This window comes from Cherax quadricarinatus, chromosome 72 (assembly GCF_038502225.1).
Source record: "Cherax quadricarinatus isolate ZL_2023a chromosome 72, ASM3850222v1, whole genome shotgun sequence".
Taxonomy (NCBI): domain Eukaryota; kingdom Metazoa; phylum Arthropoda; class Malacostraca; order Decapoda; family Parastacidae; genus Cherax; species Cherax quadricarinatus.
Genome location: NC_091363.1, coordinates 8,812,318 through 8,831,064, shown reverse-complemented (window position 1 = coordinate 8,831,064; position 18,747 = coordinate 8,812,318). Strand labels below are relative to the sequence as shown.

Sequence of the window (18,747 nt, the reverse complement as noted above, 5' to 3'; positions counted from 1 at the left end):
TCTCTTCATCAACACCAAATGTATTGTCAGGTGGTATCAGAGAGAGAAAATAATTCACAATGCACCTTATTGATCGTACCTGAGAGATCATGATGACAGTGAGAGATGGACACAGCGGCTGATGCTCCATAGATTTTACATCTGCCCTTTATATACCTCCTGACTTGCGTGACGTCATACATGATAACGGAGGTGATTGGTCGATGAGTACGCATCTTAGACATAATAAACAGTTCCTGGACCAATGAGAGAGCAGACACACCCGCCACAGAGGAGTATTAACAGAAGGGTCGAGGGATGTTGAGGATTAAGGGAAAGACAACAGGGAAAGACTATCAGCAATACTCTTATGGGATTGTACGGTTCCTAGCTTCTTGGCCCGTATCATACTTAATCCTGAAACTGTGTAGGGTGTTTGTTTTCACAGCTTCCGCATCCACTTGGTTTTACTTTTTGCTTCCTTGAAACTGAAGAATTATTTCTTAATCTTTCAGAGAGACACCTGCAGTTCTTGTTCTTATCACCTCAATATCTCTTCCTATCCTGTTAACGTCTCTGAGTATAATTAATTAAATACATGTGCAATATCTGGGTATCTTTACTTGTAGACGTTTCGCTGTCCATTGGCTTTATCAATACATTATATGGACCTAATATGAAGACTGTAGAAATATATAAAGCCACTGGATGGCAAAATGTTAACAAGGATACCCAGATGTTACACATGTGTCTATTTAGGTAAGTGTGCATGTGGGGGAGGAATATTGTGTTTTAATCCATAAGAGCATCATCTTGTCGGTATTAAATACCAATGATATACGTCTCTGAGTATCTTTAGCGTTTTGATCAAGTCTACATTTGTCTTTCGGTTTTCCAAAGATGTTAATTTCAGCTCCTTTAAACTGCTCACTGTATATTTCCCTGACCTACTTTAGATGTAAGTTTCTTAATTATCTTGAGATTTTGTACACAGTTGATAAGGTGTGGACTTCCTCTTTCACTACACTACTTCTCTCCTTCCTTTATTCCATTCCTCCCTTCCTTTCCTTTTCTCTCTTCTTCATCGTCCTCCCTCCCTCACCACCCTACCTCCATCCTCCATCACTTCCTCCCTCCCTCTTTATTCTGCCACGAATATGATCAGCGCTTCAATCTTACTAGACGTTTCTGTACTCACCTAATTGTGGTTGGAGGGGTCGAGGCTCAGCTCCTGGCCCCGCCTCTTCACTGGTTGCTACTAGGTTCTCTCTCTCTCTCCCTGCTCCATGAGCTTTATCATACCTCGTCTTAAAACTATGTATGGTTCCTGCCTCCACTACATGTGTGTGTGTGTGTGTGTGTGTGTTAGTGTGTGTGTTAGTGTTAGTGTGTGTGTGTGTGTGTGTGTGAAGCAACGTAAAAATACCCTGAAAGAGAGAGAGAGAGAGAGAGAAGAGAGGACACAAGACAGTGCCAGATGAAGAGGGGAGGAAGAGAAAGTGGTGGGGGTTAGTGTTGGGTGGGCGGTAGGGCCAGTTTGGCAGTGCCAACCCACCATCGGCCCACTCGGGGAGCTGGCACCCACCTTCCGTCCTCACCCACACCCACTTGCGCATCCACCCAGCGCCCCTTACCTACAGTCATGCCTCCGACAGTGCCACCTTGAAATTGGTTCGAGTTTCGAGGCGAAAATTGGGTGTCAGTGCCTAGGTGGAGGAGGTACCCAGTTCCGGTGGAGGGTCCGTTAGGAAGTGCCACAGTACTCTCACGACCGCTAGGAAGTGTCCCAGTGCCATCAGCAATGTCCCGAGACCGCTCAGTGGTCCAGCCTGTAAGTAGATCCACCAAGCAAGAGCTCAGCAGCTAGGATTCGCTCCAGTACCCCCCTCCCAGGAGCGCGCAGTGGTCCGCCTAGGAGCTGGGGCACTGCCTAGGAAAGGAAACATTGCATACCCTAGGAGGTGCTCCTGCTGGGTAGGGAGCCTGAGACTACAACAAGGACATCTAAGCAAAGACCTGCTAGGGTGCTCCAAGAACCTTCAAGACTTGCTAGGACCGTCCGGCAACCTGCTAGTACCCTACTCAAATCTGCAGGATAATACTGCGTCGCCTACATCCTTGGAAGAATCGCAGGTCAGTACACAGTGCCCTAGCAATACACAGTACAGTACCAGTAAACAGCGCAGTACCATTGAACACAGACCAGTTGTCTTTGGTACTTTATATATTACAGACTAGTACATAAGAGACCAACACACAACAGACCAGTACACCAGATTATAGAGGTATGGGTGTTTGTGGGAAACAATCAGGCTGCAGCATTAGGGTTAAAAACAGCAGTTATTACCGGGATACCTCAGGGATATGTTTAAAAGACAATATTCAAAATAAAGTTGCTAGTAATGGCAAATCAATTGATCAACAAACAGAGAGATAGTAGAGGGCAACGAGTGACTAGCTCCCTTAAGGTTTACTATACAAATAGTAGGAGTCTAAGAAATAAGATAGATGAGCTAAGATTACTTGCAAGTGTAGGTAATATAGATATTATTGGTATAACAGAGACCTGGTTCAACCTGAAAGATAGAGAAATGCCTTCTGAATGCAACATACAGGGTTATAAACTATTCCACACTGATAGGGTCAACAGGAAGGGTGGTGGAGTGGCGATGTATGTCAGAGAAAATTTAAATTGTCTTAGACATGATATAAGATTAGAAACATCGAATACAGAATCTGTTTGGCTACAGTTTCTCGAGGGACGTGACAAATTAATTTTGGGTGTGATATATAGGCCCCCAAACCTTGATAGGGAGTGCAGTAAGCTGTTATGGGACGAAATTCATAAGGCATCTAGATATGAAAATGTTGTGATAATGGGAGATTTTAACTTTAGACAAATTGATTGGAACTATGTGACAGGAAATCTTGAGTCTAGTGACTTTCTTGATACGGTTTAGGATTGCTTTTTAGAACAGGTTGTGACAGAACCAACTAGAGGAAACGATCTGCTTGACTTGGTTCTTGCCAACAAAGAGTCACTAATTAATAATCTTGAGGTTAATGATGAGCTTGGGGAAAGTGATTACAAATCACTTAGTTTCAATATATCATGGAATTACCCAGATAACTGCAATCAAATCTCTGTCCCAGATTTTCGCTTGGCCGACTTCATGGGACTGAAAAATTACCTGGGTGGGCTAAATTGGGATGTCCTGACTATGGGTCAGGTAGGTGATCTTGATTGCCAATATGACGTTTTTCAGAGCATAGTTCTGGCTGCCCAGACAACTTTTGTTCAGAGTAGGGAAATTAGATCTAACAAAAATGATCCCAAATGGACGAACAATAGATTAAAACATCTCAATGGTCAAAAGAGAGGCATATATACCCATATCAAAATAGGGGATGTGCAGTTAAAAAATCAATACATTCAATTAAAGAGAGAAATAAAGGAATAAGAAAATCAAAAAGGGATTATGAGGCTAAGGTCGCAAGGGATTCAAACACTAACCCAAAAGGGTTCTTTCAGGTATACAGAAGTAAGATTAGGGACAAGATTGGCCCACTTAAGAGTAACTTTGGTCAGATCACTGACAGTGATAACGATATGTGTGAAATTCTCAATACCTACTTCCTCTCAGTTTTCACCCAGGAAAATACTAGCGATATTTCTGAAATAATAGATTATGTAGAACAGGGTGATAATAAATTATGCACGATTGCGGTAACTAGTGACATGGTCCTCAGACAAATAGAGAAACTAAAACCTAACAAATCCCCAAGCCCTGATGAACTGTTTGCAAGGGTGTTAAATGAATGTAAAGAGGAACTTAGCATACCTTTGGCTAATCTTTTTAACATATCACTACAAACTGGCATAGTGCCTGATATGTGGAAAATGGCAAATGTAATATCTATTTACAAGGCAGGTGACAGGTCCTTGGCTTCGAACTATAGACCAATAAGCCTTACCTCCATAGTGGAAAAATTTATGGAATCAATAATTGCCGAAGCAATTCGTAGCCATCTTGATAGGCACAGATTGATTAATGAATCTCAACACAGTTTTACAAAGGGGCGTTCCTGTCTTACGAATTTACTAACATTTTTCACTAAGGTGTTTGAGGAGGTAGATCATGGTAATGAATATGATATTGTGTATATGGACTTCAGTAAGGCTTTCGATAGAGTTCCACATCAGAGACTATTGAGGAAACTTAAGGCACACGGAATAGGAAGAGAAATTTTTTCCTGGGCAGAGGCATGGTTGACAAATAGGCAGCAGAGAGTTTGCATAAATGGGGAGAAATCAGAATGGGGGAACGTCACAAGCGGTGTTCCTCAGGGGTCAGTGTTGGGCCTGTTGTTGTTCACAATTTACATAAACGACATATATGAGGGAATAAATAGCGACATAAGCAAATTTGCTGATGACACCAAAATAGGCCGTCCAATTCATTCTAATGAGGACATTAGAGCACTCCAGGATGATTTGAATAGACTGATGCAATGGTCGGAGAAGTGGCAGATGCAGTTTAATATAGACAAATGCAAAGTTCTAAATGTTGGACAGGAAAATAACCATGCGACATATAAACTAAATAATGTAGATCTTAATACTACTGATTGCGAAAAGGATTTAGGAGTTCTGGTTAGCAGTAATCTAAAACCAAGACAACAGTGCATTAGTGTTCGCAATGAAGCTAACAGAATTCTTGGCTTCATATCTAGAAGTATAAATAATAGAAGTCCTCAGGTTGTTCTTCAACTCTATATATTCTTGGTTAGACCTCATTTAGATTATGCTGCTCAGTTCTGGTCACCGCATTACAGAATGGATATCAATGCTCTGGAAAACGTACAGAGGAGGATGAGGATAGAGTGAGAGCCCTGAATCTGCACTCTCTCGAAAGGCGTAGAATTAGGGGGGATATGATCGAGGTGTATAAATGGAAAACAGGAATAAATAAAGGGGATGTAAATAGCCTGCTGAAAATTTCCAGCCAAGACAGGACTCGCAGCAATGGTTTCAAGTTGGAAAAATTCTGATTCAGGAAGGATATAGGAAAGCACTGGTTTGGTAATAGAGTTGTGGACGAGTGGAACAAACTCCCGAGTACAGTTATAGAGGCTAAAACGTTGTGTAGTTTTAAAAATAGGTTAGATAAATACATGAGTGGGTCTGGGTGGGTTTGAGTTAGACCTGACTAGCTTGTGCTGCTGGGTCTGGTGCCGTGCTCAGCACAGACTACAGGTTTCTACAGACTCGGAGTTGCTGCTTCAGATTTCAACAAAGAGCAACTAAAACCATCTTAAGCCTTTCATAACGCACGTTAAGTTAGGTGTGTTAAGTGTACACTAAGGTGAACTACAAGAAGCTAAGGTAGGTGTGAGTTAAGTATAAATTATAGTTGACCACTTCAAGACAGGTGTGTTGAGTGTAAACTAAGTAACGTGGAAATACCTGGGAAAGATTAATAGAAGACTCGAAGAAGCCACAACGATGCTATTTGCCGAGAATGGCTATCCACATCTACTCTGATTAGGAACTGTCAACTATTATCTAGAATCTAGATAGTTGAGACAAGGATAGCAATGTAGGTTCCCTCTCCATCCGGCAACTGCTGCCATGAAGCCCAGCAGGTTAAAAAAAAATTGCGTGGAATTTATACTAGATATGATTAGAAGGAAGCCATGGGCTATGCACTACCTCTACTGCGTCGTACTACTAGTGATTCTACTTCCAGCTACCTTGGGGGAGAATATCCTAATGGTTATAATCGTAACCATGATTTTTAAAGAGGTGGACCGCTAGCCAGCAGAAGTCCTCGGTCAAATGACCAAAAGCTCCAGCTGTGGGTCGTCATATGACTAAGACCCGCGTCAGGAAACACTTGTCCTGTTTCCTAACAAACATTATATCTACTTCCAGCTATCACTAGTTGTACTTCCAGATACTGCACTGCAACAGACGTCAGCATGATATCGTGAGCAGCCTGAAAGTAACTGGTGCTTTATAGTTATCTGTTTACATTAATGTTTTATCACTGATTTCATCATTGCTTAGTTAATCTTAAGTTAATTTTAAGCCAGCCCGTAATGTTATGCATATAAGTGGCTTTGGCATGCTGCTCTTATCTGTATTTTTTTGTACCTCTGTATGTGTGCTCAAATTGGTAATAAATAAATAAATAAATAAATAAACCTACACAGAGCCTTGGCTCGTGGAATCCCAGGTTTTCAACATGCGCTTTCAGCTGGTTAGATTAGGATAGGTAAGATTCGTCAGGAAACAGGACACGTGTTTCCTGACGCGGGTTTTAGTCATGTAATGACCCGCCAGACGTTCTTGAAAGAATGATTTCATGACCACAACTTCCATGGGTTAAATATTCAATCGTTCCACAACTCCGTATCAGAGCTTTTCCTCGCATTTGCATTAAACCTCATACCACGGAGTTTCATACCATTATTGTGTATAAGTGAATCACGATGCTATTCAAGAAGGTCTGTGTGTGTGTGTGTGTGTGTGTGTGTGTGTGTGTGTGTACTCACCTAGTTGTGGTTGCAGGGGTCGATTCATAGCTCCTGGCCCCGCCTCTTCACTGGCCGCTACTGGTTCATTCTCCCTGCACCAGGAGCTTTATCATACCTCTGCTTAAAGCTATGAATGTATCCTGCCTCCACTACATCGCTTCCTAAACTATTCCACTTCCTGATTACTCTGTGACTGAAGAAATACTTCTTAACATCCCTGTGATTCATCTGAGTCTTCAACTTCCAACTGTGACCCCTTGTTTCTGTGTCCCATCTCTGGAACATCCTGTCTCTGTCCACCTTGTCAATTCCTCTCAGTATTTTATATGTCGTTATCATGTCCCCCGTGTCTCTTCAGTGTGTGTGTACACAATGCCTGTGTGCATATAAAGATAGCTTTGCCTAGAAGCACTGAAACTGGGTGATGTGTACAACAATGTGTTTATGATTTAAAGTTATTTTGAGAGAGGACGGACGGAAGGACACGCACGTACACACACACACACACACACACACACACACACACACACACACACACATCTTATAGAAGTACACAGTGACTCATTATGTACAGAGACACTGTGGACAGAGACAGGATGTTCCGGAGATGGGACACAGAAACCAGGGGTCACAATTGAAAGCTGAAGACTCAGATGAGTCAAACGGATGTGAGGAAGTATTTCTTCAGTCATAGAGTAGTTAGGAAGTGGAATAGTCTGGCAAGCGATGTAGTGGAGGCAGGAACTATACATAGTTTTAAGACGAGGTATGATAAAGCTCATGGAGCAGAGGGAGAGAGGACCTAGTAGCGGTCGGTGAAGAGGCGGGGCCAGGAGCTGAGTCTCGACCCCTGCAACCACAATTAGGTGAATTAGGTAAGTACATAATAATGGTATTAAACTCCGTGGTGAGATAAGGCTCTTGGAGCAGAGTGACCAAGTAGCGACTAGTAAACAGGCGGGGGCAGGAGCTGTGACTCGACTCTAGCAACCACATATAGGTGAGTACACACACACAAAGCATAACTGCATGTCAACAAGCATACAAGGTGCCACAGAGATGTCTTACTGCAGCACTGTCATCACCCTGCCTCATTCCCTCCTACACAAGTGCTGTAATTCCTGACAACGTTCATTTTCTTACGCACTAGCATCAGTGTCTGAATTTTTTTCTTGGCAATACTTTTCTTGTGGAATATTACATTAACTCATAACAATTTAAACTAAAAACATATTAACAACACAGATGCGATTCGTCTGGCAGCGCAGTGTCTAAGTGTAAAAAGACGACCGTAAAATCAGGACGCATGAAATACCTTGTGAAAGGTGGAGTATCACACTGCGTCTGGCAACGGAGTGTGATACCTCTGGTAGCGAAGCGCCACATGTTTGGCAGCGCAGCGCCATATGTTTGGCAGTGCAGCGCCGTATGTCTGGCAATGCAGCGTGATACATCCGACAACCCAGCGTGATACGTCTGGCAACGCAGCGTGATACATCCGACAACCCAGCGTGATACGTCTGGCAAAGCAGCGCGATACGTCTGGCAACGCAGCACTATACGTCTGCCACGTAGCGTGATACGTCTGGCACGTATAGCAATACACTTTTCAATGTATATACACCGAGAGGTATACATCATTTAGTGTATATACACTGAGAGGCATACACCTTCCAATGTATACACATCGAGAAGTGTATATACACTGAGAAGTGAAAGTATTACCTTAATGAGGTATTAAAGTATTCTTGGCTGGTGGTGAACAGGTTACACGCAGCCTTAACCACCTTCCTCTATATTAGCTAAAAGGACACACGTGCAACTAATGCGACATTTTATTGTGGCAACGTTTCGTCCTCCAGGGACTTTTAAGTTGTTATGCTTTGATAAAGCTCCTGGAGGGCGAAACGAAACATAACATATTGTCGGTAGTTTTACCAGCATTATTACGACCTTCGTTGTAGTAGATAGGCTTTAAACCATTAAACAACCAACCAACTTGTTTTAGTTTACATAAATATACGAAGACGTATGTTTAAAGGAGAAGGAACATACACTGATGACAACAAACATATGAGTGATATACTTAAGTCCCAGTACGACTCAGTGTTCAGTGAGACACTAATCAACAAAGATTGACGACACAAAATGCTGTAGACATTGCCCTAGTCTCTGCAAGATACCTCCAGTGAAAAACACGGCAGCGATAAGTACACAGAGAGAACTCAATAAGTGTAAAGGGACCACGACTCTTCAGTACCCTCCCTTCATACGTTAAGGGGATCACCAACGAACTCCTTGCTGTCTTCAAGAGTGAATTCGACAGATTCCCCAAAAATAGTTCCTGATAAGCCAGATTGTGGTGCATAATGCGGACCGTGGGCACTAACAGCTTGACTGATCAGACCCCCTAACAGCTTGACTGATCAGACCCCCTAACAGCTTGACTGATCAGATCCCCTAACAGCTTGACTGATTAGACCCCCTAGCAGCTTGGCTGATCAGATCCCCTAACAGCTTGACTGATCAGACCCCCTAACAATTGGCTGATCAGACCCCCTAACAGCTTGACTGATCAGACCCCCTAACAATTGGCTGATCAGACCCCCTACCACCTTGACTGATAGCCCCCCCCCCCCGACAGATCCTGGGCCCAAGACTGTTCAACAGCCTGCCACCAGTAGGCTCCTGGCTGCCTTCAAGAGGGAGCTGGACAGATACGTAGGTAGGTGCCGGATCAGGTGGGTTGTGCTTCCTCCACCGGGAGGCCTAGTCGTGGACCAGGCCGCGGGGGCGTTGATCCCCGGAATACCCTCCTGGTAGGCCCCTGCGGTCCGGTACCAGACCAGGGGCTCTGGTCTGGTACCGGGCCGCAGGGGCGCTGACCTCCGGAAGCCACTACAAGTAGACTCCCGGCAGGTTCACATAGATTGTCCTACGTTTATTTCTGCACCCTCAAATAATTTTTATAATTGTTATTCTCTTATAGTTAGGTTAATGTACGTATATTAATCTATAATTGTGTATGGTTATCTGACAGTAATGAATTTTGTAAAGGGGTTTTTATAAGTCTAATAACATAGGATGTACTGGGTATTTGGAGCCTCCATTTTTTGACGCACGGTAGCAAATTTAAATAATAATAATAATAATAATAATAATAATAATAATAATAATAATAATAATAATAATAATTACTATATTATAATTGTTTAAGTCATTATACGAAATATATAGTTATGTGAGAAGCCTAGTATGCTCGTCATATCTGGCAAGGTTGATATATCATGTGACACATCTTGTCGTTATGATAGTCATAATATTTACTGTAAGAACCTTGGAAGTTTACAATCATTCAGACGTGAATGTTTATCATTGATCATTCACACACACGCGCGCGCGCACACACACATACACACACTGAGAGGAATTGACAAAGTGGATAGGAACAGGTTGTTTCTGAGATGAGACAACAACAACAAGAAGGGTCACTGGGAAGCTGAAGACTCAAATAAGTCACAGGGATGGTAGGAATTATTTTGTCAGTTATAGAGTTGTTAGGAAGTGGAATAGTCTGGAGAGTGATGTAGTAGAGGCAGGATCCATACGTAGCTTTAAGAAGAGGTATAATAAAGCTCATGGAGTGCTTAAGGAGAGTTTACATAGTAGCGACTACTGAAGAGTCAAAGGGATGTTAGGAAGTATTTCTTCAGTCATAGAGTTGTCAGGAAGTGGAATAGCCTAGAAAGTGGCGTAGTAGAGGCAGGAACCATACATAGTTTTAAGACGAGGTATGATAAAGCTCATGGAGCAGGGAGAGGATCTAGTAGCGATCAGTGAAGAGGCGGGGCCAGGAGCTATGAATCGACCCATGCAACCACAAATAGGTGAGTACACACACACACACACCATCACTTGCAGTATGATAACTGCCACATACTGCTCCTACTGCAGACGCTGTAGCACCACCAGGACCGGACATTCACGTTTGAACGTTTTAGCAACACCAGGGACAAATGTTCGCATTTCAACGTTCTCACACCACTAGAGATAAACGTTCCCATTTCAACGTTACCTATTTTTCCTAAAGCCACATCCTTGCCAGACACACTGCTTCCTGTTTTTGTAATTACTAATTCGTGATTAATCAAAAGCCCGATACTACAGGTTACCATTGCCCTAAATTTTGCATATGAGAAGAACTGAGTATTTCAATCTAATTTAAAGGTTTTCACCCGCTCTGTCTCTCCTGGGTTGTCTTTATACCGGAACGTTTCACCTACACAGCAGACTTCGTCAGTCGAGTACTGAGGAGTTTGCAGAAGCAGTGGAGATGTGAAGACGATATATCAAGTCTCAGGATACTTAGATCAAGTAATGAGGAAGAGAGTCGGTTACAATTAGTGTGTGTGGTTGTAATTACCACAAGAGTGAGGGCAACAAGTGTGATGAACAGTGTGTGTGGTTGTAGTTACCACAAGAGTGAGGGTAACAAGTGTGATGAACAGTGTGTGTGGTTGTAGTTACCACAAGAGTGAGGGTAACAAGTGTGATGAACAGTGTGTGTGGTTGTAGTTACCACAAGAGTGAGGGTAACAAGTGTGATGAACAGTGTGTGTGGTTGTAGTTACCACAAGAGTGAGGGCAACAAGTGTGATGAACAGTGTGTGTGTGGTTGTAGTTACCACAAGAGTGAGGGCAACAAGTGTGATGAACAGTGTGTGTGTGGTTGTAGTTACCACAAGAGTGAGGGTAACAAGTGTGATGAACAGTGTGTGTGGTTGTAGTTACCACAAGAGTGAGGGTAACAAGTGTGATGAACAGTGTGTGTGGTTGTAGTTACCACAAGAGTGAGGGCAACAAGTGTGATGAACAGTGTGTGTGGTTGTAGTTACCACAAGAGTGAGGGTAACAAGTGTGATGAACAGTGTGTGTGTGGTTGTAGTTACCACAAGAGTGAGGGTAACAAGTGTGATGAACAGTGTGTGTGGTTGTAGTTACCACAAGAGTGAGGGTAACAAGTGTGATGAACAGTGTGTGTGGTTGTAGTTACCACAAGAGTGAGGGTAACAAGTGTGATGAACAGTGTGTGTGGTTGTAGTTACCACAAGAGTGAGGGTAACAAGTGTGATGAACAGTGTGTGTGGTTGTAGTTACCACAAGAGTGAGGGTAACAAGTGTGATGAACAGTGTGTGTGGTTGTAGTTACCACAAGAGTGAGGGTAACAAGTGTGATGAACAGTGTGTGTGGTTGTAGTTACCACAAGAGTGAGGGTAACAAGTGTGATGAACAGTGTGTGTGGTTGTAGTTACCACAAGAGTGAGGGTAACAAGTGTGATGAACAGTGTGTGTGGTTGTAGTTACCACAAGAGTGAGGGTAACAAGTGTGATGAACAGTGTGTGTGGTTGTAGTTACCACAAGAGTGAGGGTAACAAGTGTGATGAACAGTGTGTGTGGTTGTAGTTACCACAAGAGTGAGGGCAACAAGTGTGATGAACAGTGTGTGTGGTTGTAGTTACCACAAGAGTGAGGGTAACAAGTGTGATGAACAGTGTGTGTGTGGTTGTAGTTACCACAAGAGTGAGGGTAACAAGTGTGATGAACAGTGTGTGTGGTTGTAGTTACCACAAGAGTGAGGGTAACAAGTGTGATGAACAGTGTGTGTGGTTGTAGTTACCACAAGAGTGAGGGTAACAAGTGTGATGAACAGTGTGTGTGGTTGTAGTTACCACAAGAGTGAGGGCAACAAGTGTGATGAACAGTGTGTGTGGTTGTAGTTACCACAAGAGTGAGGGTAACAAGTGTGATGAACAGTGTGTGTGGTTGTAGTTACCACAAGAGTGAGGGTAACAAGTGTGATGAACAGTGTGTGTGGTTGTAGTTACCACAAGAGTGAGGGCAACAAGTGTGATGAACAGTGTGTGTGGTTGTAGTTACCACAAGAGTGAGGGCAACAAGTGTGATGAACAGTGTGTGTGGTTGTAGTTACCACAAGAGTGAGGGTAACAAGTGTGATGAACAGTGTGTGTGGTTGTAGTTACCACAAGAGTGAGGGTAACAAGTGTGATGAACAGTGTGTGTGGTTGTAGTTACCACAAGAGTGAGGGTAACAAGTGTGATGAACAGTGTGTGTGGTTGTAGTTACCACAAGAGTGAGGGTAACAAGTGTGATGAACAGTGTGTGTGGTTGTAGTTACCACAAGAGTGAGGGCAACAAGTGTGATGAACAGTGTGTGTGGTTGTAGTTACCACAAGAGTGAGGGTAACAAGTGTGATGAACAGTGTGTGTGGTTGTAGTTACCACAAGAGTGAGGGTAACAAGTGTGATGAACAGTGTGTGTGGTTGTAGTTACCACAAGAGTGAGGGTAACAAGTGTGATGAACAGTGTGTGTGGTTGTAGTTACCACAAGAGTGAGGGCAACAAGTGTGATGAACAGTGTGTGTGGTTGTAGTTACCACAAGAGTGAGGGCAACAAGTGTGATGAACAGTGTGTGTGGTTGTAGTTACCACAAGAGTGAGGGTAACAAGTGTGATGAACAGTGTGTGTGGTTGTAGTTACCACAAGAGTGAGGGCAACAAGTGTGATGAACAGTTCAGTTTGTAAGGTGGAAGTCCAGTTATTAATTACAATACACCTCTGTATTATAACACTGTCAGTCAAGTTGACAATAACAACAACTCACGCACTCCCACTGTCACAGTTAATTAAGGGAGAGCACCCTTCACCCCCACCCACAGTGAGGGTGGTGTTAGGGTGTGTGGTAGCAGTGTGATGAGTGGTGGTAGGGTGTGTGGCAGCAGTGTGGTGGGTGATGGTAGGCTGTGTGGTACCAGTGTGGTGGGTGATGGTAGGCTGTGTGGTACCAGTGTGGTGGGTGATGGTAGGCTGTGTGGTACCAGTGTGGTGGGTGATGGTAGGCTGTGTGGTACCAGTGTGGTGGGTGATGATAGGCTGTGTGGTACCAGTGTGGTGGGTGATGGTAGGCTGTGTGGTACCAGTGTGGTGGGTGATGGTAGGCTGTGTGGTACCAGTGTGGTGGGTGATGGTAGGCTGTGTGGTACCAGTGTGGTGGGTGATGGTAGGCTGTGTGGTACCAGTGTGGTGGGTGATGATAGGCTGTGTGGTACCAGTGTGGTGGGTGATGGTAGGCTGTGTGGTACCAGTGATGGTAGGCTGTTTGGTACCTGTGTGGTGGGTGATGGTAGGCTGTGTGGTACCAGTGTGGTGGGTGATGGTAGGCTGTGTGGTACCAGTGTGGTGGGTGATGATAGGCTGTGTGGTACCAGTGTGGTGGGTGATGATAGGCTGTGTGGTACCAGTGTGGTGGGTGATGATAGGCTGTGTGGTACCAGTGTGGTGGGTGATGGTAGGCTGTGTGGTACCAGTGTGGTGGGTGATGATAGGCTGTGTGGTACCAGTGTGGTGGGTGATGATAGGCTGTGTGGTACCAGTGTGGTGGGTGATGATAGGCTGTGTGGTACCAGTGTGGTGGGTGATGGTAGGCTGTGTGGTACCAGTGTGGTGGGTGATGATAGGCTGTGTGGTACCAGTGTGGTGGGTGATGGTAGGCTGTGTGGTACCAGTGTGATGGGTGATGGTAGGCTGTGTGGTACCAGTGTGGTGGGTGATGGTAGGCTGTGTGGTACCAGTGTGGTGGGTGATGGTAGGCTGTGTGGTACCAGTGTGGTGGGTGATGGTAGGCTGTGTGGTACCAGTGTGGTGGGTGATGGTAGGCTGTGTGGTACCAGTGTGGTGGGTGATGGTAGGCTGTGTGGTACCAGTGTGGTGGGTGATGGTAGGCTGTGTGGTACCAGTGTGGTGGGTGATGGTAGGCTGTGTGGTACCAGTGTGGTGGGTGATGGTGGGCTGTGTGGGGTGATGGTAGTGTGGTGGGTGATGATAGGCTGTGTGGTACCAGTGTGGTGGGTGATGGTAGGCTGTGTGGTACCAGTGTGGTGGGTGATGGTAGGCTGTGTGGTACCAGTGTGGTGGGTGATGGTAGGCTGTGTGGTACCAGTGTGGTGGGTGATGGTAGGCTGTGTGGTACCAGTGTGGTGGGTGATGGTAGGCTGTGTGGTACCTGTGTGGTGGGTGATGGTAGGCTGTGTGGTACCAGTGTGGTGGGTGATGGTAGGCTGTGTGGTACCAGTGTGGTGGGTGATGGTAGGCTGTGTGGTACCAGTGTGGTGGGTGATGATAGGCTGTGTGGTACCAGTGTGGTGGGTGATGGTAGGCTGTGTGGTACCAGTGTGGTGGGTGATGGTAGGCTGTGTGGTACCAGTGTGGTGGGTGATGGTAGGCTGTGTGGTACCAGTGTGGTGGGTGATGGTAGGCTGTGTGGTACCAGTGTGGTGGGTGATGGTAGGCTGTGTGGTACCTGTGTGGTGGGTGATGGCAGGCTGTGTGGTACCAGTGTGGTGGGTGATGGTAGGGTTACCTGGAGGTTATTCCGGGGATCAACGCCCCCGCGGCCCGGTCCATGACCAGGCCTCCCGATGGATCAGGGCCTGATCAACTAGGCTGTTACTGCTGGCCGCACGCAGTCCAACTTACGAGCCACAGCCCGGCTGATCCGGCACTGACTTTAGGTATCTGTCCAGCTCTCTCTTGAAGGCAGCCAGGGGTTTATTGGCAATTCCCCTAATGCTTGATGGGAGGCTGTTGAACAGTTTTGGGCCCCGGACACTTATGGTGTTTTCTCTTAGTGTACCAATGGCGCCCCTACTTTTTATTGGTGGCATTTTGCATCGCCTGCCCAGTCTTTTACTTTCGTAGGGAGTGATTTCTGTGTGCAGATTTGGGACCATTCCTTCCAAGATTTTCCAAGTGTAGATTATGATATATCTCTCCCTCCTGCGTTCCAACGAGTACAAGTCAAGTGCTTCCAAGCGTTCCCAGTAGTTAAGGTGCTTGACAGAACTTATACGTGCAGTAAAGGATCTCTGTACACTCTCTAGATCTGCAATTTCACCTGCTTTGAATGGAGATGTTAATGTACAGCAGTATTCCAGCCTAGAGAGAACAAGTGATTTGAAAAGGATCATCATGGGCTTGGCATCTCTCGTTTTGAAAGTTCTCATTATCCATCCTATCATTTTCTTTGCACGTGCGATCGTGGCACTGTTGTGATCCTTGAAAGTGAGATCCTCAGACATTACTACTCCCAGGTCCCTTACATTATTTTTCCGCTCTATTGTATGGCCGGAGTCAGTAGTATACTCTGTTCTAGTTATTATCTCCTCCAGTTTTCCATAACGGAGTAGTTGGAATTTGTCCTCATTGAACATCATTATTGTGTGTAGCAGCAGTGTGGTGGAGTGGGCAGGAGCGTGATGGGTGGTGGTGGTAGGGTGGGCGGCAGCCTGGTGGGTGGTGGTGGCAGGGTGGGCGGCAGCCTGGGTGGTGGCAGGGTGGGCGGCAGCCTGGTGGGTGGTGGTAGGGTGGGCGGCAGCCTGGTGGGTTGTGGTGGTAGGGTGAGCGGCAGTTTGGTCGGTGGTGGTAGGGTGGGCGGCAGCCTGGTGAGTGGCAGTGTGGTGGGTGGTGGTAGGGTGGGCGGTTGCCTGGTAGGTGGTGGTAGGGTGGGCGGCTGCCTCGTGGGTGGTGGTAGGGTGGGCGGCTGCCTGGTGGGTGGTGGTAGGGTGGGCGGCTGCCTGGTGGGTGGTGGTAGGGTGGGCGGCTGCCTGGTGGGTGGTGGTAGGGTGGGCGGCTGCCTGGTGGGTGGTGGTAGGGTGGGCGGCTCATCTTACCACCAAACACTGTCCACAAAACTCACTCTCTGGCAAACACTAACAAGACGCTGGGAAGTCTCTATCCCCTCTCACACACACGCGCAAGTGCACATACACACTTGTACATGCTCATACCTGTATATACACATACATACGGACATATGCATGTGTACATACACATACACATAAAAAAAATGAACTTAAGGACCTTAGCGAACAGATATGGTTACGGCATACAAGATACTCTACCTACCTGGAGGTCATTCCGTGGATCAAGGCCCTCGCGGCCCGGTCCACGACCAGGCCTTCCTGTGGATCAGGGCCTGATCAACGAGGCTGTTACTACTGGCCGTACGTAGTCCAACGTACGAACCACAGCCCGGCTGATCCGGCACTGACTTTAGGTGTCTGTCCAGCTCCCTCTTGAAGACAACCAGGGGTCTATTCGTAATGCCCCTTATGTCTGGTGGGAAGTTGTTGAACAGTCCTGGGCCCCGGACACTTACTGTGTTTTATCTTAGTGTACCAGTGGTGCCCCTACTTTTCACTGAGGGTATGTTGCATCGCCTGTCAAGTCTTCCTCTTTCGTGAGGGAGTGATTTCTGTGTGCAGATTAGGGACCAGTCCCTCCAGAATCTTAAGGTGTAGATTATGATATATATCTCTCGCCTGCACTCCAGTGAATGCAAGTTAAGTGCTTCCAGGCGCTCCCAGTAGTTAAGGTGTTTGATGGAACTTATACGTGCCGTTAAGGTTCTCTGTACATTCTCTAGATCTGCAATTTCACCTGCCTTGAGAGAACAAGTGATTTAAAAAGGATCATCATTGACTTAGCATCTCTTGTCTTGAATATTCTCATTATCCATCCTGTCAGTTTCCTCGTAGATGTGATAGTGACATTGTTGTGGTCCTTGAAGTTGAGATCTTCGGACATTACCACACCCAGGTCCTTCACACTACTTTTCTGCTCTACTATGTGATTCGAGTTTGTAGTATACTCAGACCTAGCTATTATTTCCTCCAGTTTTCCATAACGGAGTAGTTGGAATTTGTCTTCATTGAACATCATATTGTTCTCCGTTGCTCATTGGAAAACTTGGTTTATATCTTCTTGGAGATTTGTCGTGTCCTCATGGATGACACTCTCATGCAGAGTCTAGTGTCGTCTGCAAAGGACTATACGGTGTTATGGTTTACATCTCTGTCTATGTCTGATATGAGAATGAGGAACAGGATAGAGGCGAGTACTGTGCCTTGTGGAACAGAGCTCTTTACTATGGCAGCTTCCGATTTAGCTCTGTTCACCACTACTCTGTGTGCGATTGGTTAGAAAGCTCAAGATCCATCTGCCTACTTTGCCAGTTATCCCTTTAGCACGCATTGTTTTTACACCATAATCGCACTTGTCAAAAGCTTTTGCAAAATCTGTGTATACTACATCTGCATTCTGTTCGTTTTCCAGTGCATCTAAGACCATATCATAGTGGTCCAATAGTTGAGAGAAGCAGGAGCGACCTGCTCTGAAACCATGTTGCCCTGGATTGTGCAATTTTTGGGAGTGCAAGTGGTTTGCTATCCTGCGTCTTAGAACTCTTTCAAATATTTTTATGATGTGGGACGTTAGAGCTACTGGTCTACAGTTCTTAGCTACTGCTTTACTGCCACCTTTAAGGAGTGGGGCTATATCCGTTGTTTTTAGTGACTGGAATCTCACCTGTGTCTATGCTCCTCCACAGCATACTCAGGGCCTGTGAGAGGGGTTTCTTGCAGTTCTTAATGAACACAGAGTTCCACGAGTCTAGGCCTGGGGCTGAGTGCGTGGGCATGTCGTCGATGGCTTTCTCAGTCTAGTGGAGTTAGGGTTATGTCAGAAATTTGGCATACATTGTGGCAGGGTTTTGAAGCTCATTCATGAAAAAAATTATTTGGATTGTGTGTCTTTAGACTTATTAGTGGCTCGATGAACACAGTCATATTGAGATTTCAGTATCTCACTCATCTGTTTGTTGTCGTCTGTGTAGGATCCGTCTTGTCTGAGCAGGGGCCCTATACTAGAAGTGGTTTTGCCTTGCTTTTGGCATATGAATAGAAATATTTTGAATTTCTTTCAATTTCACTAATCACTTTTAGCTTCTCTTGTCTCTCCTGGATCCTATATGAATCCTTTAACTTTAGCTCAATATTTTCCACTTCCCTGGTTAGCTCTTCCTTCCGTGTTTCAGATAGTCTGGCATTCTTGAGGAGCTCAGTGATTCTTCACCTTCTTCTGTAGAGGGAGCATCTCTCTCTCTCTCCAGTTTACTTCTCTTCTTTTTTCTTAGAGGAATATGCCTTGAACATACTTCAGCTACCAGGAGGTTGATCTTTTCAAGGCACTGGTTAGGGTCCAGGTAATTTAAGATATCTTCCCAACATGTTTCATTGAGGGCATATTTTACCTGGTCACAGTTGATGTTCTTGTTGAAGTTGAATTTGGTAAAGGTACTCTCATAGCT

At 45.2% G+C, this 18,747-nt stretch overlaps 2 protein-coding genes across 5 annotated transcripts in view; one reads left to right on the top strand and one right to left on the bottom strand.

Moving 5' to 3' along the window:
• The window catches only part of LOC128701309 (uncharacterized), a 9,278-nt gene extending 9,145 nt beyond the window's left edge, over nucleotides 1-133 (bottom strand). Inside the window, exon 1 of the mRNA XM_053794968.2 lies at nucleotides 80-133. Coding sequence (XP_053650943.1) covers nucleotides 80-130 — 51 coding nt within the window. The 5' untranslated portion in view covers nucleotides 131-133. The remainder of the gene's footprint in view (nucleotides 1-79) is intronic.
• A 1,342-nt stretch (nucleotides 134-1,475) lies between these two features.
• Nucleotides 1,476-18,747, top strand: part of LOC128701310 (uncharacterized) — a 115,031-nt gene continuing 97,759 nt past the window's right edge. For 2 of the 4 annotated variants that reach the window (XM_070100376.1, XM_070100374.1), the window contains exon 1: nucleotides 1,477-2,112. The gene's annotated coding sequence lies outside the window, so the exon portion shown is untranslated. Of the gene's footprint in view, nucleotides 2,113-18,747 lie in introns of all 4 variants that reach the window. The other 2 variants (XM_070100375.1, XM_070100378.1) reach the window with 2 other exon arrangements.